The sequence below is a fragment of the Leptodactylus fuscus genome, chromosome 1, assembly GCF_031893055.1.
Source record: "Leptodactylus fuscus isolate aLepFus1 chromosome 1, aLepFus1.hap2, whole genome shotgun sequence".
In the NCBI taxonomy this organism is placed as follows: domain Eukaryota; kingdom Metazoa; phylum Chordata; class Amphibia; order Anura; family Leptodactylidae; genus Leptodactylus; species Leptodactylus fuscus.
In genome coordinates, this window is record NC_134265.1 from 5,010,846 (window position 1) to 5,034,406 (window position 23,561).

The 23,561-nt window shown below is 38.7% G+C and overlaps 2 protein-coding genes and 1 pseudogene across 2 annotated transcripts in view; 1 reads left to right on the top strand and 2 right to left on the bottom strand.

Moving 5' to 3' along the window:
- The window catches only part of LOC142192831 (uncharacterized), a 319,569-nt pseudogene that overhangs the window by 19,716 nt on the left and 276,292 nt on the right, over positions 1-23,561 (top strand).
- LOC142196862 (uncharacterized) lies at positions 251-20,290 on the bottom strand. Its single transcript, XM_075266845.1, has 4 exons — positions 20,109-20,290; positions 11,101-11,264; positions 10,711-10,740; positions 251-2,042 (listed from the first exon to the last, which is right to left on the bottom strand). The coding sequence occupies exons 1-4, from the start codon at positions 20,288-20,290 to the stop codon at positions 397-399; spliced, it is 2,022 nt and encodes a 673-aa protein (XP_075122946.1). The 3' UTR covers positions 251-396.
- Positions 20,116-23,561, bottom strand: part of LOC142190910 (uncharacterized) — a 33,193-nt gene continuing 29,747 nt past the window's right edge. The window contains exon 3 of the mRNA XM_075262322.1: positions 20,116-21,721. Within this exon, the coding sequence (XP_075118423.1) occupies positions 20,331-21,721 (1,391 nt within the window). The 3' untranslated portion in view covers positions 20,116-20,330. The remainder of the gene's footprint in view (positions 21,722-23,561) is intronic.

The following is a 23,561-nucleotide window of genomic DNA, read 5'->3' on the forward strand; positions in this document are numbered from 1 at the left end:
TATTTTTCTTTAATTCTATTTTGCAATTTTGTGTTGATTATGGCTTATGTACCCATGCTTAACTTTTCTTTATTTCTGTATTCCCTTATTTTTTTTTTAAATAAAAATATAGTTAAACAAAAATAAAATTTCCGAAATGGTGTGTAACGATTGTATTTTATTCTTATGCTAATTGTCAAGCAAATTAATTAAAAAAAAAAAAAAAAGTCTACTGTCTTGTATGAACTGGAATTTTCAGAAGTGATTACAAGATTTTACACGCTGGACATGAAACTGTCATGCTCCGTATAAGTTCTTTGATGTGCAACTAGAGATGCCTTTACAGTAAAAGATTTCCCACATGGACATGAATATGCCTTCTTCCCTGGTTTCTCTCCTGTGTGAATTCTCTGATGTCTAACGATCTGATTTAAAGGAAAATATATTCCCACATTCTTGACATAAATAAGGCTTCTTTCCTGTGTGAACTTTCTGATGTGACTTTAGGGCTGACTTTTGGATAAAACACTTTCCGCATACTGTACATGAAAATGGCTTCTCCGCTGTGTGAATTTTTTGATGTTCAATAAAATTTGATCTACGAGTGAAACATTTTCCACAGTTTGAACATGAAAATGGCTTCTCTCCCGTATGAGCTCTTTTATGGTCGGCAAGATATGATTTCCGAGTAAAACATTTCCCACATTCTGAACATAAAAATGGCTTCTCTCCTGTGTGAATTCTTTGATGGGTAACAAGGTCTGATTTATGGGCAAAACAAGCCTCACATTCAGAACATGAAAACGGCTTCTCTCCTGTGTGAGTTTTTTGATGTTCAGCAAGATTTGATTTCCAAGTAAAACATTTCTCACATTCTGGGCATGAATGTGGCTTCTCTCCTGTATGAATTATTTGATGACGAAGAAAAACTGATCTCTCACTAAAACATTTCCCACATTCTGAGCATACATAAGGCTTCTCTCCTGCGTGAATGTTTTTATGGTCAACAAGATTTGATTTCCGAGTAAAACATTTCCCACATTCGGAACATGAATATGGCTTCTCTCCATTGTGAATTCTTTGATGTCTTACAAGAGCTGATTTATCTGTAAAACATTTCCCACACTCTGAACAGGAATATGGTTTCTCTCTCAGGTGTGCATTTTTGTGGTCAACAAGATGGGATTTTCGAGTAAAACATTTCCCACAATCTAAACATGAATGTGGCTTCTCTCCTGTGTGAATTTTTTGATGTCTAACAAGATTTGACTTCTCACTAAAGCATTTGTTACATTTTGGGCATGAAAATACCTTTGACCCTGTCTGAGCTCGATGTTGTTTAACAATATTTAATTTAATGCTGTGATGTTTCCTACTTTCTACACACAAGACTGTCTCAGTTTCTCTGTGATGTATCTGATGTTTAACAAGATATGATTTATGGGTAAAACCTTTACCACATTCCGAGCATATAAATGGCTTCTCTCCTGTGTGAGTTCTTTGATGTGTAATTAGAGAAGACATTTGACTGAAGCACTGTCCACATTCTGAACATGAATATGGCTTCTCTCCTGTGTGAATTCTCTGATGTTTAACAAGATCTGATTTAAAGGAAAAACATTTCCCACAATCTGAGCACGGAAATGGCTTCTCCCCGGTGTGAATTCTGCCATGATTAACAAGAGTTGATTTATAGGTAAAAGATTTTCCACATTCTAAGCATGAAAAAGGACGTTCTCCAGTGTGAATTCTTTGATGAGTAAGAAGAGTTGCTTTTTGAGTAAAATTTTTGCCACATTCTGAACACGAAAATAGTTTTGCCCCTGTGTAAATTTTCTGATGTACAAGATCCTTACTGTGACTTTTACTTTCCTTCACAGTCAGTGATGAAGCAGAAGATTGGACGGGTATAATGGGATCAGATGACAGATCTTTCTCCTGAAGGAATGAGGGTATATCTGGGGTAATCACATGTTCTTCATATGGATCTTGGGTGATACCATGATCCTCTGTTTTATAATCCGTAGATATAAGATGTCCCTCTGAGCATCCGGTACAGTCATCTGTGAAAAATTATTCATAATTTTAAAAAAAATTATATTGATACTCAATTAGTATCTAAGACAGTGGTGGCAAAACCGGTGACAATCTGATAATAGACTTCAGAAGACGGAGGATGTTAGGCTACTAAAAATTATCAATAACAACAATAAGGGCAGGTCCATAGAGAAATATACATTACATCACGTCACTGCCCTACCTAGATACAACACTCAATATTCCATAGTAGATGAAAAAAACAGAAGAAAATTTAAGTGGAACGAATAAGAGCTGTGAATTATTACAACAGGGGCAACCTCTCAAATTGGTGGAGCTTCCACAATTTATCTAGCCTTATCTAAACGTACAGCACAAGACAGAGAATAAAGGCAGTAAGGGTGGTTTCACACGGAGTTACGCTCCGCTCATTCAGACATGTAAACACGTGTCAAAGTGACCGCTGTAAAACAGAATCCCATAGACTTCAATGTGTGCCGGTCTTACGCGCGCTACACATTGAAATCAATGGGAGGCTTTTAAACCCATTGATTTCAATGTGTAGCGCGCGTAAGACCGGCACACATTGAAGTCTATGGGATCTGTTCTACAGCGGTCACTTTGACACGTTTTTACGTGTCTGAATGAGCGGAGTGTAACTCAATATGAAACCACCCTAAAGGGTCTAACACTGGATATAAGGTCGTCTGCCAAGCCCACGATGACCAGATCATCTCAAACCTGTGCTGGTGGAGGTGCAGGACTCCATTAATCAGGGATATGAACTGTCCTGACCTAGTTTTTTAGTATTTGCATTTGATGAAATTTCTGGGACTTTTTTTTAACTTTCTTCGGCAACCTACGTTTTATTTTGTATATTGTACATTTATCTGACACCTATTAGACCCTGTTTCTGGATTGACCTAATATTTATCCATAAATGATAGCCTGGAAGCTGCTGTTAGACCCCCTGTCTATCAACTCCTAGGAACTCAGAGATCGTATTGTGGGGAAAAAGCAGGGGAGAGAAGGGGGGAACCCCTCTAATTAAAAATCTGAAAAAGGACAAAAGTGAGTTGCTGAATAAGGAGAATCAGTGACCCTTCTGTGCTTTATATAGTGGTGACTCCTCACCTGGGCGGGTCCCTGTAGGAATGTCCTCCTCACACTCCTCATCACCACTCACATAGGGCTCTTCCTTTATTCTCATAGATATAGCATTCATGTCGCTCACATCTTTATCCTGATGGAAAATCTGGGAAACAAATAATGTAAAAGTCACCGGACAAATGGGGAAGTCACAGAGAATGTTCTAGATCATTAATCCGCATGAAGATGAAAGATGTCCTGACAGTAGCTGCAGGTCTGTGAGAAGCCGGATAAACATATTAGATGGCGGCTCAATGACACCGCCCATGTATATAACCATATAATACTGCTGGATACAACAAGACTGACCACAAGGACTTCACAGCCCGTCTACACATCATAGGGAATATCTCCATCTACCTGATCATCATCCTGTGGAAGAAGAGGACTGGGACATCTCTCCGGTGTTGTCCTCTTACTGGATCTACCTGTAGGAAACACAGACAGGGACTGAATTCATTCTGTACATACAAATAATGGAAGTCCATGTGTATATAGTCATGTCTATTACCTGCTGATGTGAGGGGCTGCTGGTCCTCCATCATCACCTCCTTGTACAGATCCTTGTGTCCTTCTAAATACTCCCACTCCTCCATGGAGAAATAGACAGCGACGTCCTGACACCTTATAGGAACCTGACAACACAATGATACAGTCATCACCCCGACCCCTCCAGTTACTGTATAATGTCCCAGCATTCCCAGCAGTGTCACCTCTCCAGTCAGCAGCTCCAGCATCTTGTGGGTGAGTTCTAGGATCTTCTGTCCATTGATCTCCTCCAGTATCAGGGGGTGAGGTGAAGGCCCCAGGATTGGGCTCAGGGTTCCTCCATATCCATCATACACAGGAGCCTGACAGCGCCCGCTAGAGGTCTTCTTCACTACTGTGTAATCCTGGTTATGGGGAGACACATTAATAAATCTCACTACATACATGTCCAGAGTCCATCACCTCTCCAGTCATATCATTGGTTAATACTAGAGATAAGAATGATGTCATGATGACATCATCAGAATCTCTCACCTCTCCAGTAAGCTGGTAGATGATCTCTAGGGTGAGATTTAATAGACTTTCCGCCATCTTGTTCCTGTCTCTTTCCATCCTTGATGGATCAATCAGGAATATTCTCTTGTATAGAAGATACTGAGAGGATTCTATATTGTAGGAACCTGAATGGAGAGAAGATGAGACAATGTAATCACTACACGGAATCCCATGGAATAAATAGGATTAGTAGGGAGTATAAGGGGGGCTTCCGGATCAGGCTCTAGTATGTGAAGATACCTGGCACATTACATTTTGGTTATGAAATAAAGATAATGAAAAGCCAACAACAAATACAAAATTAAAAAAAATATCACAACCTTGATCCCGCACACCCCGAGTCCTCGCACCGCTCCAGAGAGAGAGAAAAATAAAGGTCGGGCTCAGAATATAGTGAGACAAGAAGAAATGATTCAGTAAGTTCTTTTTAGCTTTCTAACCTAAACCCGGTATAAATGTGATATCAGTGGAACTGTAGCGACCTGTAGAATAACGCCATCATGTGATTTATACCGTAGGGAGAAAGCCCCGACTACTATTTACCTCTATAGGAGGGATGGAAACAGCCCAGAACAACCACCGACAACTGTTTCTGGAACTGCCGACACCTCAGAGGGCAAAAGACACAAATATTATCTCAGCCATGGAAGGAACAGCCCTTACAGCAGCCGAGTCCTGAGACAATGAGAATCCTGCCAGACTGTGAGCGACCACCGTATATATATATACGTATAGTATATATATATACTGTACAGTAACTGTGGTGACAGGACCTGTGATGATGTCATACTTGTGGGAGGAGTCAATAAGTCACATGACCAGGTCCTGCTGTTATATATCCTTAACTCTCCTCCTATCTCTTGTCCAACCTGCAATGTGACAGACTACAGTCAGGCTTCAGACCCCGGCACTCCACTGAAACTGCCCTAACAAAAGTCACTGATGACCTTCTAACCGCCAAAGCCAAGCGCCACTACTCTGTCCTCCTCCTCCTTGACCTCTCCTCTGCCTTTCACACAGTCGATCACTCCCTACTGTTAGAAATTCTGGCACACCACCTCCTCACCTCGCCCTCTCTCCGTAGGTGTCCCCCAAGGCTCCGTCCTAGGACCCCTCCTGTTCTCCATCTACAGCCTTGACCTGGGCCAACTCATAGAATCTCATGGCTTTCAATACCATTGCTATGACGATGACACCCAAATATATATCTCTGGACCTGACATGACCTCCCTGCTGGCCCAGATTGTTTAGCAGCTGTAGCCTCCTTCCTCTCCTCCCGTTTTCTCAAACTCAACATGGAGAAACCTGACCCATCTATAAAAGTTAACGGTTATCTCGTTGCCTTAGGATAACACTGGACCCCGACCTATCCTTCAAGTCACACATTCAAACCCTCAGCACCTCCTGCCGCCTCCAACTCAAGAACATCCATCAAATCCGCTCCTTCCTCAACCCTGAAACTACTAAAATGCTTGTCCAGGCCCTCATAATCTCCCGCTTAGATTACTGCAACACCCTTCTCCATGGACTCCCAGTATACACCTTCGCCCCCCCTCCAGTCCACCTTAAACTGTGCTGCTCGCTTAATTCACCTCACCCCCCCGATCTTCATCGGCTGCTCCCCTCTGCTAGTCCCTCCACTGGCTACCTATAGCCCAGCGAATTGAGTTATAGCTACTAACATTAGCATACAAAGCGATCCACAACCTGTCCCCTCCATATATCTCTGAACTAATCTCCCGCTACCTGCCCACACGTAACCTCAGATCCTCCAATGACCTCCTACTCCGCTCTTCTCTCATCCGCTCCTCACACAACCATCTACAAGATTTCTCCCGTGCATCCCCCATACTCTGGAACTCCTTGCCAAGACACATAAGACTGATCCCCATAATCACAAGATTCAAGAAGGCCCTGAAGACTCCCCTATTCAGGAAGGCCTACACCCTCCAATAACACTATCACCGCACCGCCATCTGTACAGTCTCCCCCTCTCCTTCTGTCTCTACCCCCCCCCCCCCTTCCTCCATAGATTGTAAGCCCTCGCGGGCCCGGCCCTCTACCCCACTGTGCCAGTCAGTCATTGTTAATATTATATCTACCTGTATATTTTGTGTATTGTATGTAACCTCCAAATGTAAAGCACCATGGGATTAATATAATAATGTACAGAGCACCATGGGATTAATATAATAATGTACAGAGCACCATGGGATTAATATAATAATGTACAGAGCACCATGGGATTAATATAATAATGTACAGCACCATGGGATTAATATAATAATGTACAGAGCACCATGGGATTAATATAATAATGTACAGAGCACCATGGGATTAATATAATAATGTACAGCACCATGGGATTAATATAATAATGTACAGCACCATGGGATTAATATAATAATGTACAGAGCACCATGGGATTAATATAATAATGTACAGAGTACCATGGGATTAATATAATAATGTACAGAGCACCATGGGATTAATATAATAATGTACAGCACCATGGGATTAATATAATAATGTACAGCACCATGGGATTAATATAATAATGTACAGAGCACCATGGGATTAATATAATAATGTACAGAGCACCATGGGATTAATATAATAATGTACAGAGCACCATGGGATTAATATAATAATGTACAGCACCATGGGATTAATATAATAATGTACAGAGCACCATGGGATTAATATAATAATGTACAGAGCACCATGGGATTAATATAATAATGTACAGCACCATGGGATTAATATAATAATGTACAGCACCATGGGATTAATATAATAATGTACAGAGCACCATGGGATTAATATAATAATGTACAGAGTACCATGGGATTAATGGTGCTATATAAATAAACAATAATAATAAATATCCATCTGCTCAGAAGAGTTCAAATTCTTGTGGTTTATGTCATAATCATGTGATCAGTGGGAGGATTTACATGACCGATGACTAATGGATGAGTTTACGTTATGTGTGCGACGTGTATGTAGCGGAGCCGTCTATGTGTGACATGTATGTAGCAGAGCCGTCTATGTGTGACGTGTATGTAGCAGACCCTTCTGTGTGTGACGTGTATGTAGCGTAGCTGTCTGTGCATGATGTGTATGTAGCAGGACTGTGTGTGTGACGTGTATGTACTAGAGCTGTCTGTGTGTGACGTGTATGTACTAGAGCTGTATGTGTGTGACGTGTATGTAGTGGAGCCGTCTGTGTGTGATGTGTATGTAGCAGACCCTTCTGTGTGTGACGTGTATGTAGCGTAGCTGTCTGTGCATGATGTGTATGTAGCAGGACTGTGTGTGTGTGACGTGTATGTACTAGAGCTGTCTGTGTGTGACGTGTATGTACTAGAGCTGTCTGTGTGTGACGTGTATGTAGCAGACCCTTCTGTTTGTGACGTGTATGTAGCGGAGCCGTCTGTGTGTGATGTGTATGTAGTAGAACTGTGTGTGTGATGTGTATGTAGCAGAGCCGTCTGTGTGTGACGTGTATGTACTAGAGCTGTCTGTGTGTGACGTGTATGTACTAGAGCTGTCTGTGTGTGACGTGTATGTAGCGGAGCTTTCTCTGTGTTGTCATCGGAACCCAAGAGGTTCCAGTTTCAGATTGTCAGGAGATGTCCAAATCCATTAATTATAACGATATCGGGAAGAAAACCCATCAGGACACCATGTTTGTTCTCTCTGATAATTCTCTCAGGTTTATTGAGGCTGCGCACGAGATTATCAAGGGAAATAATGGCTTTATGCCAACTTAAGCGTCACACAATACATGACAATAAATGACGAGCACGTGACCACATGGACATCCATGTCCGCCACCTTGAGCACCTGGCAACACTGGTGCATTATAGTCAGTAGACCTTGAAAGTTCTTCTCACGATAAGGCCGAGCTCTTGTATCAGGTTTCCCAAATAAATGGAGTACAGGAGTGAGGCGGACAGCCCGACCATCTTATCAGGAGACCTGGATAATAAGCTGTGAGAAGAACTTGCTGAACAATAAGACATTCTAATGAATCCGCTTCTTATAATATACTGAATATATTCTCTTAAAGGGATAGACACAATTACTGTTGATTATTGATTCTCCAGCCATTTACTGATATTTCCCACCGCAGTGAGTTCAGCGATTCATTTCATTTACAGTTTTTAAGGCTTTTCTTTTCAGTGATATATTTAGAACTTTAACTTTGTCATGTATAATTTTCCATCTGTGACCCCCATAATGTCCACACAATAATTTCTCTGTGGACAGCACGGTACCAACGAGAAAGATGAGGAGTTTCTTCAATAACAAACTATGGATCAACTCTGAGAATAAAGCTCTTCTCGAGAAAAAGAGAGTCTTTAGATCTGGTGACAAAAATGGCCTGGGGGAGGTGCAAAAACAGTTGAGACGGCTGATCAGAGAGGGGAAAGCCAACTACAGGCAGGAGATGGAACTACAGATGGGGGAAGGAAAGGTCTCCAAGGTGTGGAATAGCCTTAGGGCAATATCTAGCCACAAGCAGAAGGCAGGTCTCCAGATAGCAGGTGGCAGGAAGATCCTTAACGAGATTAATTTATTTTTCAACAGAAAGTCCAAAAGAGAAAAAAAGTTTGGAGCTCACCGTGTATGTTCTAATATTCCAACCGGGGTGCACGATCAGCCTTCCGGGCAAAAAGGCAAATAAATGGAATATAAACAAGGATGAAGATCAGCATCACTCGGAGGAAGACGTAGAAAAATTCTTTATTCCATTTCCAGCGTAAAAAACATATAACAATGAAGAAAAAGTGATGACAAAAAACACATTAAAAAACGCCGACGCGTTTCGGAACACACAGTTCCTTAGTCATGGCTTTTTTAAAACTGAGCACAACCATGCTAGTATATATATGCTAGAGACTAACAGCAAGATTCATTTCACATCGGTTAGCAATAAAGACAAATTAAGTACAAGTGTGTGTTGGTCTGATATTTATGCACCACCCACTATGCAAATCTCACATAATTGTTTTTACAAAAAATACACGTACAAACATCCTATATCCATCTTATTCGTGTTGTATTCTTCCTCTTTTATGCACTTTTCCTTTTGAATCATCCTACATGTTCACAGACTCTAAAGTATAGGACATTGCTGCTTCAGACATTCCCCGGTCACGTGTTGTAAACGGACCAATTAGATCACAAATGTGAATCCATTCATAAAAAGAAAGGAGTAAGACAGAGAGGAACTGAATCACGTGATGTAAACGAGCCAATCAGCATTATATCTACAACACAAAGAAGAGAGTCACCATACATTACTACAAACATATTGGATAAAGAATAACACAAGTTCATTATCATGAACAAACTCCGATCACGTGTCACAAAAGGACCAATCAAACCCCTCTGTGTATAGGGAACTACTGCGATGTCTGGCTGCCTCCAAGGACGTGAATCCATCCAGACTATTGATATACCCATAAGAGACGATGGCCACAGGTAAATATAACTCTCAGATGGTAAATATCTACATTAATATATAAATGTTAAGTCAGATTTCATATTCATACCTTGGGGGGCCCTGGAATTAAACTGTAAAATCCAAAACGCCTCCCTTAAAAGTAGATTTTTTCTCCAGTCACCACCCCTACGAGGTTTCTTAACCATTTCCACACCACAAAATTTCATAGAGTCTAAGACTCCTCCATGTGCCGTGGAAAAATGTTTCGAAGCCCCTGATGAGTTTTCTAGGCACTTATTACTGTCGGAAATGTGTTCCGAAATCCGTGTTTTGACTGATCTAATAGTGCAACCAATGTAATCCACCTGGCACATGGTACATTTTATACAATAAACTAAATGATGCGTATCGCAATTCATATGATTATTGATGTTAACTATGCAGTCTGATGCATAGCTTTTTATCTGTTTGGTTTTATAAACATATTTACACACCATGCAACGTTTCTTTCCACATATAAAAAAACCCTTTTGATCTAACCAATTATTTTTATCGCAAGTTGGATTAGATTGAAAAAAACTAGGGGACAACAAATCATTAAGAGATCTTCCTTTTTTGGCTACAAAGGAAACACCTTTTTCTAAGATCTTATCAGTAATGTCATCAGTGCATAATATAGGCATGTTTCTTTGAATGATTGTAACAATATCTTTATATTGGGTACTATAAGGTGTAGAAAAGACCACATCAGGAGTAACTTTTTGTTCACATCTAGATACCGCATTCAAAAGTGAACAACGATCTCTATCTGCCACTAAATTTTCCGCTCTATCTAACATCCATTGAGGATAATTTCTAGTTTTTAGTCTTTGGAAAGTCTCATTTTTAGTGACCTCATAATCTTCTGGATGAGAGCAAGATCTTTTAGCTCTTACAAGTTCACCAATAGGGATAGCCCTAGCTGTATGTGGGGGGATGGCAACTATCTTTTCTCAAAATAGTATTACCTGCAGTTTTTTTACGAAATAATTTGGTAACAACCTTACCTGTATGAACATCCCCCCGCAAAGTAATATCTAAAAAATCAACAGAAACAAAATCAAAGGCGTGTGTGAACTTTAAATTAAACAAATTATCATTCAAATAAACCAAAAATTCTGGTATGGGCGCTACATCTCCATACCAAACGATTAGTATATCATCGATGTAGCGCCCATACCAGAAAAGGGAGGAATGAAAGGGGTTGGTAACTGAAAAAATAAACTGCTCCTCCCAAAATGCCATGTACAGGCACGCTAAAGAGGGGGAGAAAGGGGCACCCATAGGTGCCCCACAAATTTGTACAAAAAACTGGTTGTCAAACATAAAAAAATTATGTTCCAAAAGGTATTTTGTGACAGCAAGTATATATTCACAAACAGGTTCTGTAAAGTTACCGTATTTATATAGGTGGTATGCCAAGGCTTCTATCGCCTGATTGTGAGGAATACTGGGATATAACGCGACAACGTCGCATGTGATCCAAGATAAATTACTATTCCATGTAAAGTTATCAAAACATCTCACCACCTCCCTACTGTCCTTAATAAAACCAGGCAATCTAGAAACGAAGGGTTGGAGTATACTGTCAAGCCATATGGCCAATTTCTCATTCATAGAATTATTGCCTGAAATTATAGGACGCAGGGGAGGTGGAACGATGCCTTTGTGTAGCTTAGGCAAGCCATATATAATGGGTATGTTAGGATTTTGATTCATTAAATGTCTAGATTCATGCTCAGTAAAAATTCCTAAAGCTACTCCTTCAGTTATTAAATTTTCTAACAATGGATAATAAGTAAGAGATGGATCACCAGGTAATCTTGCTGTTAGTCTCTAGCATATATATACTAGCATGGTTGTGCTCAGTTTTAAAAAAGCCATGACTAAGGAACTGTGTGTTCCGAAACGCGTCGGCGTTTTTTAATGTGTTTTTTGTCATCACTTTTTCTTCATTGTTATATGTTTTTTACGCTGGAAATGGAATAAAGAATTTTTCTACGTCTTCCTCCGAGTGATGCTGATCTTCATCCTTGTTTATATTCCATTTATTTGCCTTTTTGCCCGGAAGGCTGATCGTGCACCCCGGTTGGAATATTAGAACATACACGGTGAGCTCCAAACTTTTTTTCTCTTTTGGACTTTATGTTTATCGGGCTTTTTTGTGTAGCTCACGTGTATCTAATCATATTCTGAATCAATATAACTTTAACTCTTTACTGAGTATAGATTATATTCTGTTTCTTAAATCTAACAATTGTGACATAAGAGCTGAGATCATGCAGTATGACAGTAGATCTAGCAAGATTGCATCGGTTTTTGGTAGTGACAACACTAACAAAGAGGAATATATTTCCGTCAAGGATCTTCTACAGCAAAAAGAGAGACTTTTAATCAATGAATTAAAATTATTTTGGGATCAAACTACACTTCAACAATATATTCATAAACAGATGATCCCGAGAGGCTTACGCCTGAGAAAGTTTCCCACTTTTATCTATAATGATGAATTTATGGATGCTTGGCAGAAAATATTGTCGGATTGCTCCTTTAGATTAATGGAGTTGATAGTACAACAGGAACAAGCTAAGTTGATAAAAATACAAGAAGAAACCGCAGAGATACAATCTAAATTGGATGCCTTGAAAATACCTGATTCATTAATAGAGTGGGACGACAAAATCAAAAATAAAATTGAGAATACGGAGCGAAAAATTATGGATTACAAGAGGAAGAAATTTAACAGAGATACTGAGGATTATGCTTCTGGATCGGTTTATAGAAAACCTCATGAAATGTCTCCTAAACGCCCAAGATCTATCTTAAAAAACCAACATAATAGGGGTGCACGATATAATGTCCCTAGGAAAGTGTCTTTTTCCTCAGGAGAATTGGAATCCACTTTTTCTACTAATAGATCTGACACCTCATGTGAGTTTTTTGATACTTCTTTGAACTCGGACATAGGAGCACCGAATAATAAGAAAAAATTTCCATCCTCAAAAAACGGGGTAGAAGAGCCGGTAGACGGCATGGAAAGAAGATCCAAGAGATTGGTGAAATTGCAATACATGACAAGGAGAAAACAATAGGAATCATAGAACATAATTCCAGTGTTGTGAATTTATCTTCTGTAACTTTGAATGAATATCAAATTAGTCTTCTTGAAAAGGGAATGAATTTTGTGCCTACTTCACAATTCAACTTGTTTCAGACGTTACTCGATGTAAACAGATTTATGCGTGCTGTCACGGTAAAAAAAACATTTTTATAAGGAGGATTTTGGGGATTTTTGTAAAACAGCTAGTAATAGTTCTATATTTCTTGATGATGGTGGGTCATCCTTAGACCTTAAATTTAGTGAACATGTAGCACTGAATACGTTGAAAGAACTTGAATATCAACAAATTGTGCCAGAGAGATCTATAGAAACGATTAATGTCTCCACTTCCAATCCTTCCTTTTACCCTATTAGTTCTAGAGGTAACAATTTTTCAGCGTTTCAACACAAGGTGGAATTGGAATTGGCACAATTGGATAGTAGAACTAGAGAATCAAAGAGAAACAAAGACAATTTGTCCCGTAAAGAAAGGGCAGCATTGAATGAATTAAAAAGAAATAACAATATTGTGATAAAGAAAGCAGACAAGGGGGGGAAGGTTGTGGTACTAAACAAGGAGGATTATAAGAGAAGTATTCTTGATATACTAAATGACTCTAAAACTTACAAATGTTTACCTGGTGATCCATCTCTTACTTATTATCCATTGTTAGAAAATTTAATAACTGAAGGAGTAGCTTTAGGAATTTTTACTGAGCATGAATCTAGACATTTAATGAATCAAAATCCTAACATACCCATTATATATGGCTTGCCTAAGCTACACAAAGGCATCGTTCCACCTCCCCTGCGTCCTATAATTTCAGGCAATAATTCTATGAATGAGAAATTGGCCATATGGCTTGACAGTATACTCCAACCCTTCGTTTCTAGATTGCCTGGTTTTATTAAGGACAGTAGGGAGGTGGTGAGATGTTTTGATAACTTTACATGGAATAGTAATTTATCTTGGATCACATGCGACGTTGTCGCGTTATATCCCAGTATTCCTCACAATCAGGCGATAGAAGCCTTGGCATACCACCTATATAAATACGGTAACTTTACAGAACCTGTTTGTGAATATATACTTGCTGTCACAAAATACCTTTTGGAACATAATTTTTTTATGTTTGACAACCAGTTTTTTGTACAAATTTGTGGGGCACCTATGGGTGCCCCTTTCTCCCCCTCTTTAGCGTGCCTGTACATGGCATTTTGGGAGGAGCAGTTTATTTTTTCAGTTACCAACCCCTTTCATTCCTCCCTTTTCTGGTATGGGCGCTACATCGATGATATACTAATCGTTTGGTATGGAGATGTAGCGCCCATACCAGAATTTTTGGTTTATTTGAATGATAATTTGTTTAATTTAAAGTTCACACACGCCTTTGATTTTGTTTCTGTTGATTTTTTAGATATTACTTTGCGGGGGGATGTTCATACAGGTAAGGTTGTTACCAAATTATTTCGTAAAAAAACTGCAGGTAATACTATTTTGAGAAAAGATAGTTGCCATCCCCCCACATACAGCTAGGGCTATCCCTATTGGTGAACTTGTAAGAGCTAAAAGATCTTGCTCTCATCCAGAAGATTATGAGGTCACTAAAAATGAGACTTTCCAAAGACTAAAAACTAGAAATTATCCTCAATGGATGTTAGATAGAGCGGAAAATTTAGTGGCAGATAGAGATCGTTGTTCACTTTTGAATGCGGTATCTAGATGTGAACAAAAAGTTACTCCTGATGTGGTCTTTTCTACACCTTATAGTACCCAATATAAAGATATTGTTACAATCATTCAAAGAAACATGCCTATATTATGCACTGATGACATTACTGATAAGATCTTAGAAAAAGGTGTTTCCTTTGTAGCCAAAAAAGGAAGATCTCTTAATGATTTGTTGTCCCCTAGTTTTTTTCAATCTAATCCAACTTGCGATAAAAATAATTGGTTAGATCAAAAGGGTTTTTTTATATGTGGAAAGAAACGTTGCATGGTGTGTAAATATGTTTATAAAACCAAACAGATAAAAAGCTATGCATCAGACTGCATAGTTAACATCAATAATCATATGAATTGCGATACGCATCATTTAGTTTATTGTATAAAATGTACCATGTGCCAGGTGGATTACATTGGTTGCACTATTAGATCAGTCAAAACACGGATTTCGGAACACATTTCCGACAGTAATAAGTGCCTAGAAAACTCATCAGGGGCTTCGAAACATTTTTCCACGGCACATGGAGGAGTCTTAGACTCTATGAAATTTTGTGGTGTGGAAATGGTTAAGAAACCTCGTAGGGGTGGTGACTGGAGAAAAAATCTACTTTTAAGGGAGGCGTTTTGGATTTTACAGTTTAATTCCAGGGCCCCCCAAGGTATGAATATGAAATCTGACTTAACATTTATATATTAATGTAGATATTTACCATCTGAGAGTTATATTTACCTGTGGCCATCGTCTCTTATGGGTATATCAATAGTCTGGATGGATTCACGTCCTTGGAGGCAGCCAGACATCGCAGTAGTTCCCTATACACAGAGGGGTTTGATTGGTCCTTTTGTGACACGTGATCGGAGTTTGTTCATGATAATGAACTTGTGTTATTCTTTATCCAATATGTTTGTAGTAATGTATGGTGACTCTCTTCTTTGTGTTGTAGATATAATGCTGATTGGCTCGTTTACATCACGTGATTCAGTTCCTCTCTGTCTTACTCCTTTCTTTTTATGAATGGATTCACATTTGTGATCTAATTGGTCCGTTTACAACACGTGACCGGGGAATGTCTGAAGCAGCAATGTCCTATACTTTAGAGTCTGTGAACATGTAGGATGATTCAAAAGGAAAAGTGCATAAAAGAGGAAGAATACAACACGAATAAGATGGATATAGGATGTTTGTACGTGTATTTTTTGTAAAAACAATTATGTGAGATTTGCATAGTGGGTGGTGCATAAATATCAGACCAACACACACTTGTACTTAATTTGTCTTTATTGCTAACCGATGTGAAATGAATCTTGCTGTTAGTCTCTAGCATATATATACTAGCATGGTTGTGCTCAGTTTTAAAAAAGCCATGACTAAGGAACTGTGTGTTCCGAAACGCGTCGGCGTTTTTTAATGTGTTTTTTGTCATCACTTTTTCTTCATTGTTATATGTTTTTTACGCTGGAAATGGAATAAAGAATTTTTCTACGTCTTCCTCCGAGTGATGCTGATCTTCATCCTTGTTTATATTCTATTTTTCAACAGATTCGACTCCACCCCAACTTTCCCTTCACCAGCATGTCAGTCAACCCCCCTCCCCAAACACACCAAGACCCACACACACACACACACACACACACACACACACACACACACACACACACACACACACACACACACCGACTTGACATCAATTGCCATCTGGCCATCTGATCCTCAATGAGTCTCAAGTGTGAAGGCAAATCAAAAGGATTACAGCAGACAAGGCCGGAGGACCTGATGTATTATAGATATATATAGTCCTAGGAGCCCTGACAGTGTCATACACTATGTATTATAGTATATATAGTCCTAGGAGCCCTGACAGTGTCATACACTATGTATTATAGATATATAGAGTCCTAGGAGCCCTGATAGTGTCATACACTATGTATTATAGATATATATAGTCCTAGGAGCCCTGACAGTGTCATACACTATGTATTATAGATATATAGTCCTAGTAGCCCTGACAGTGTCATACACTATGTATTATAGATATATATATAGTCCTAGGAGTCCTGACAGTGTCATACACTATGTATTATAGATATATATAGTCCTAGGAGCCCTGACAGTGTATTATAGATATATAGTCCTAGGAGCCCTGACAGTGTCATACACTATGTATTATATATATATATATATATATATATATAATATATATATATATATATATATATAGTCCTAGGAGGCCAGACAGTGTCATACACTATGTATTATAGATATATATAGTCCTAGGAGTCTTGACAGTGTCATACACTATGTATTATAGATATATATAGTCCTAGGAGCCCTGACAGTGTCATACACTATGTATTATAGATATATAGTCCTAGGAGCCCTGACAGTGTCATACACTATGTATTATAGATATATATAGTCCTAGGAGCCCCGACAGTGTCATACACTATGTATTATAGATATATATAGTCCTAGGAGTCCTGACAGTGTCATACACTATGTAATATAGATATATATAGTCCTAGGAGTCCTGACAGTGTCATACACTATGTATTATAGATATATATAGTCCTAGGAGCCCTGACAGTGTTATACAGTCATGGCCAAAAGTTTTGAGAATGACCCAAATCTTCTATTGTCACATGATCTGCTCCCTCTGGTTTCTGTGTGTTTGTCAGATGTTTTTTATCACATACAGAAATATAATTGCAATCATATTATGAGTAATAAAAGCTTATAGTGACAGTTAGAAGGAGTTACTGCAGCGTTGTAATATTTGCAGTGTTGACCCTTCTTCTTCAGGACCTCTCCAATTCTCCCTGGCATGCTCTCAATCAACTTCTGGACCAAATCCTGACTGATAGCCGTCCATTCTTGCACAATCAATGCTTGCATTTTGTCAGAATTTGTAGGTTTTTGTTTGTCCACTCGTCTCTTGATGATTGACCACAAGTTCTCAATGGGATTAAGATCTGGGGAGTTTCCAGGCCATGGACCCAAAATTTCTATGTTTTGTTCCCTGAGCCATTTAGTTCTCCCCTTTGCTTTATGGCAAGGTGCTCCTTCATGCTGGAAAAGGCATTGTTGATGGCCAAACTGCTCTTGGACGGTTGGGAGAAGTTGCTCTTGGAGGACATTCTGGTCCCATTCTTTATTCATGGCTGTGTTTTTAGGCAAGACTGTGAGAGCGGCGATTCCCTTGGCTGAGAAGCCACCCCACACATGAATGGTTTCAGGATGCTTTACAGTTGGCATGAGACAAGACTGGTGGTAGCGCTCACCTCGTCTTCTCCCAATAAGCTGTTTTCCAGATGTCCAAAACAATCGAAAAGGGGATTCATCAGAGAAAATGACTTTACCCCAGTCCTCAGCAGTCCACTCCTTGTACCTTTTGCAGAATATCAGTCTGTCCCTGATGTTTTTTCTGGAGAGAAGTGGCTTCTTTGCTGCCCTCCTTGAGATCAGGCCTTGCTCCGAGAGTCTCCACCTCACAGTGCGTGCAGATGCACTCACACCTGCCTGCTGCCATTCCTGAGCAAGCTCTGCACTGCTGGTAGCCTGATCCCGCAGCTGAAACACTTTTAAGAGATGGTCCTGGCGCTTGCTGGTCTTTCTTGGGCGCCCTGGAGCCTTTTTGTCAACAATGGAACCTCTCTCCTTGAAGTTCTTGATGATGCGATAGATTGTTGACTGAGGTGCAATCTTTCTAGCTGCGATACTCTTCCCTGTTAGGCCATTTTTGTGTAGTGCAATGATGACTGCACGTGTTTCTTTAGAGATAACCATGGTTAACAGAAAAGAAACAATGATGCCAAGCACCAGCCTCCTTTTAAAGTGTCCAGTGGTGTCATTCTTACTTAATCATGACAGATTGATCTCCAGCCCTGTCCTTATCAACACCCACACCTGTGTTAATGGAGCAATCACTGAAACGATGTTAGCTGGTCCTTTTAAGGCAGGGCTGCAATGATGTTGAAATGTGTTTTGGGGGATAAAGTTCATTTTCTAGGCAAATATTGACTTTGCAAGTAATTGCTGTTAAGCTGATCACTCTTTATAACATTCTGGAGTATATGCAAATTGCCATTAGGAAAACTGAAGCAGTAGACTTTGTAAAAATTAATATTTGTGTCATTCTCAAAACTTTTGGCCATGACTGTACACTATGTATTATATATATATATATATATATATATATATATATATATATATATATATATATATATATATATATATATAGTCCTAGGAGTCCTGACAGTGTCATACACTATGTATTATAGATATATATAGTACTAGGAGCCCTGACAGTGTCATACACTATGTATTATATATATATATATATATATATATATATATATATATATATATATATATATATAGTCCTAGGAGTCCTGACAGTATCATACACTATGTATTATAGATATATAGTCCTAGGAGCCCTGACAGTGTCATACACTATGTATTATAGATATATATATATATAGTCCTAGGAGTCCTGACAGTGTCATACACTACGTATTATAGATATATAGTCCTAGGAGCCCTGACAGTGTCATACACTATGTATTATATATATATAGTCCTAGGAGCCCTGACAGTGTCATACACTATGTATTATAGATATATATAGTCCTAGGAGCCCTGACAGTGTCAAACACTATGTTTAAGCCAATTTAAAGTGTGGTTTGTACCAAAACGAATCATGGACCCAAAATAACCAAATTGAAATGTGTAGTACTTTTTATATTTCAGCAAAAAAAATAAATTTTTTTGCTAATGTTGGCATCAGGATTGTTCAAAAAAACATAAACAGATGAGAAGAAAAAATGCTACAAAAATTACATTTTTCTCGAAAACAGTGTAAAGCCAGGGTGTTATCTGTTGGTATTATTTATGTAGAAGTCATTTTGAATTATTTAGTTCATTAGTCAGCACTGAGCGATTTTACAGTTTTAGCTTTATTTATAATTGCGGGATGATTTAGATGGTGTTTTTCCCTTAAAAATCATGAGAATCAAAACCCCCAAAACCCAGTGTGACTTCACTGCAGAAACCACCAGAGAGTATAGTATAAAAACCACGTTCACCCAGCAGACCTCATAAAAGCTGATAGGGTCTGCAGGTACCTGTTGTTTTAGTGGTCTGACTCTTCATCATTCAGTTCCTCCGGCAGACCCAAATGATGGAAAGCCATGCACAGATGGGAACCTTTGGGTAGGGTTTTTTTTCATAGCATTTTATGGATAAAAAAAAAAAAATCACCACTTTTTAATACCTGAAAATTTATAAGGCAAAAAAAACCCTTAAGGAATTCCATATATTTGTTGAAAATTTCACGAAGAAAAACATTTTGTGTTGATTATGGCTTATGTACCCCTGTTTACCTCTTTCTTTATTTCTCTATCCCCTTATATTTTACATACAAATATAAAAACACAGTGAAACAAAAATAAAATTTCCGAAATGGTGTTTAACGATTGTATTTTATTCTTATACTAATTGTCAATCAAATGAATTTAAAGTAAAAATGTCTACTGTCTTGTATGAACTGAAATTTACAGAAGTGATTACAAGATTTTACACGCTGGACATGAAACTGTCATGCTCCGTATAAGTTGTTTGATGTGCAACTAGAGATGCCTTTACAGTAAAAGATTTCCCACATGGACATGAATATGCCTTCTTCCCTGGTTTCTCTCTTGTGTGAATTCTCTGATGTCTAACAAGCTCTGATTTAAAGGTAAATATATTCCCACATGACATGAATAAGGCTTCTTTCCTGTGTGAACTTTCTGATGTGACTTCAGGGCTGACTTTTGGATAAAACATTTTCCGCATACTGTACATGAAAATGGCTTCTCCGCTGATGCGTAATTAAATTTGATCTAAAAGTGAAACATTTTCCACAATTAGAACATGAAAATGGCTTCTCTCCCGTATGAGCTCTTTTATGGTTGGCAAGATATGATTTCCGACTAAAACATTTCCCACATTCTGAACATAAAAATGGCTTCTCTCCCGTGTGAGTTCTTTGATGGGTAACAAGGTCTGATTTACGAGCAAAACAAGCCCCACATTCAGAACACGAAAACGGCTTCTCTCCTGTGTGAGTTTTTCGATGTTCAGCAAGACTTGATTTCCAAGTAAAACATTTCCCACATTCGGAGCATGAAAATGGCTTCTCTCCTGTGTGAATTTTCTGATGATGGTGAAGACTTGATCTCTCACTATAACATTTCCCACATTCTGAGCATACATAAGGCTTCTCTCCTGTGTGAGTGTTTTTATGGTCAATAAGAATTGATTTCTGAGCAAAACATTTCCCACATTCTGAGCATGAATATGGCTTCTCTCCTGTGTGAATTATTTGATGTCTCAGAAGAGCTGATTTATCTGTAAAACATTTCGCACATTCGGGGCATGAATTTGACTTATCTCCATTATGAATTCTTAGATGTCTTACAAGAGAAGATTTATCTGTATAACATTTCCCACATTCTGTACAGGAATATGGTTTCTCTCCCACGTGTGTATTTTTATGATTCACAAGATGGGATTTTTGAATAAAACATTTCCCACAATCTGAACATGAATGTGGCTTCTCTCCTGTGTGAATTTTTTGATGTCTAACAAGACTTGATTTCGCACAAAAACATTTGTTACATTTTGGGCACGAACATACCGTTGTCCCTGTCTGAGCTCGATGTTGTTTAACAAGATTTAATTTAATATTGTAACGTTTCCTACTTTCTAGACATGACACTGTCTCAGCTTCTCTGTGATGTATCTGATGTTTAACAAGATATGATTTATGGGTAAAACCTTTACCACATTCCGAGCATGTAAATGGCTTCTCTCCTGTGTGAGTTCTTTGATGTGTAATTAGAGAAGACATATGACGGAAGCACTGTCCACATTCTGAACATGAATATGGCTTCTCTCCTGTGTGAATTCTCTGATGTTTAACAAGATCTGCTTTAAAGGAAAAACATTTCCCACATTCTGAGCACGGAAATGGCTTCTCCCCGGTGTGAATTTTTCGATGATTAACAAGAGTTGATTTATAGTTAAAAGATTTTCCACATTCCAAACATGAAAAAGGACGCTCTCCAGTGTGAATTCTTTGATGAGCAACAAGAGTTGCTTTTTGAGTAAAACTTTTGCCACATTCTGAACATGAAAATAGTTTTGCCCCTGTGTAAATTTTCTGAGGTACAACATCCTTACTGTGACTTTTACTATCCTTCACAGTCAGTGATGAAGCAGAAGATTGGACATGTATAAAGGGATCAAATGATAGATCTTTGTTGTGACGGGCTGAGGGTACATCTGGGGTAATCACATGTTCTTCATATGGATCTTGTGTGATACCATAATCCTCTGCTTTATAATCTGTAGATATCAAATGTCCCTCTGAGCTCCTGGTACAGTCATCTGTGAAAAATAATTCATAATTCTTTTAAAAAAATTATATTGATACTCAATTAGTATCTAAGACAGCGGTGGCAAAAAAGGAGACAATCTAATAATAGACTGCAGAAGACGGAGGATGTCAGGCTACCAAAAATGATCAATAATAACAATAAGGGCAGGTCCATAGAGAAATATACATTACATCACGTCACTGCCCTACCTAGATACAACACTCAATATTCCATAGTGAAAGAAAACCAACAAGAAATTAAAGTAAAATCAAGTAAGAGCTGTGAATTGTTTTACAACCAGGTCTACACTATATGGGCAATCTCTCAAATCGGCGGAGATCCGACAATTTACCTAGTCTTAATAAACGTACAGCACAAGACAGAGTATGAAAGCAGTAAAGGATCTAACACTGGATGTGAGGTTTAGCGCGTCTGCCAGGCCCACAATGACCAGATCATCTCATACCTGTGCTGGAGGAGGTGCAGGCTGAATAAGCTGTGACAATATTAAGCAAGACTTTTTTTTTTTTTTTTTGCCTTTCTGCTTCAATCTCCGGCTAACAAAATGGGAGGCCGATTCAGAGCGGAATTTGTGAGGTGGAATATGGCTGAAATCAGCAAAAGATTCCGCTATGTGTTAACATACCCTTAGACATCAGAGACGAAGATTGGGCATCTCGAAAGTGGTTGTAGTAATCCAAATTAGTATAATGGACCCAGTAGAACCAGATTTGTTATCCTGCAGGCATTACTCCTACCAACAGTAAGACAGTAAGAAAAGAACCACCCATGTAGATATACATCCATCTTTGAATTGTATGGTTTTACCTATCAGGATATAATTCTATAAAACCTGGTATATAGAAGGTCTTAAAATTAGGTACACACAACCTCAGATGAACAACATCACATGACAATTAGACATTGCGTTTATATATTTACAAAAACTAAGCCAAAATGAGGAAGCAATGTGTTTAAAACCTTCTATAGGAATTAAGAAGATAAGTATTTGCCACAATGCCAAGGAGGAAAGACATTAGCAGTGATCTTAGAGTAATTGCTGCCACCCATCAATTTGGAAAGAGTTATAAAGGCCATTGCCAAACAATTGGAGGTCCATGAATCTACAGTGAGAAGGATTATTCACAAATGGAAAACAATTAAGACACTTGACAATCCTCTCAAGAGTAGATGTCTCAACAAATTCACCCCAAGGTCAGACTATGCAATGCATGCTAACAAATCGACAACACAATGGCTAAAAAAAGAAGAGATCGATGGCTCAGTCTAGACTTTAACCGAATGGAAATGCCACGGTGGAACTTTCAGTGAATAACCAGAAACCTTAAAGAATAGTGGACTAAAATTCCTCGAGAACAATGAAAAAGTCACACGGGAAGTAATCCACTTCAGGTTATTGCTGGTTCTATAGGATAGTGATGCATCAGGTGTCCTTGGATTTTCTCACATGGCTTTTCCTTTTTGGCTTTCTTGTTGATAAATAATGAAACGTTACAATCGATTGTGTCTTTCCATTCATGAGTGTTTGGATTTACCTAATTTTAAGATCTCCTAAGGCCCAGATCACCTGTGTAAATCAATGAGGGCCG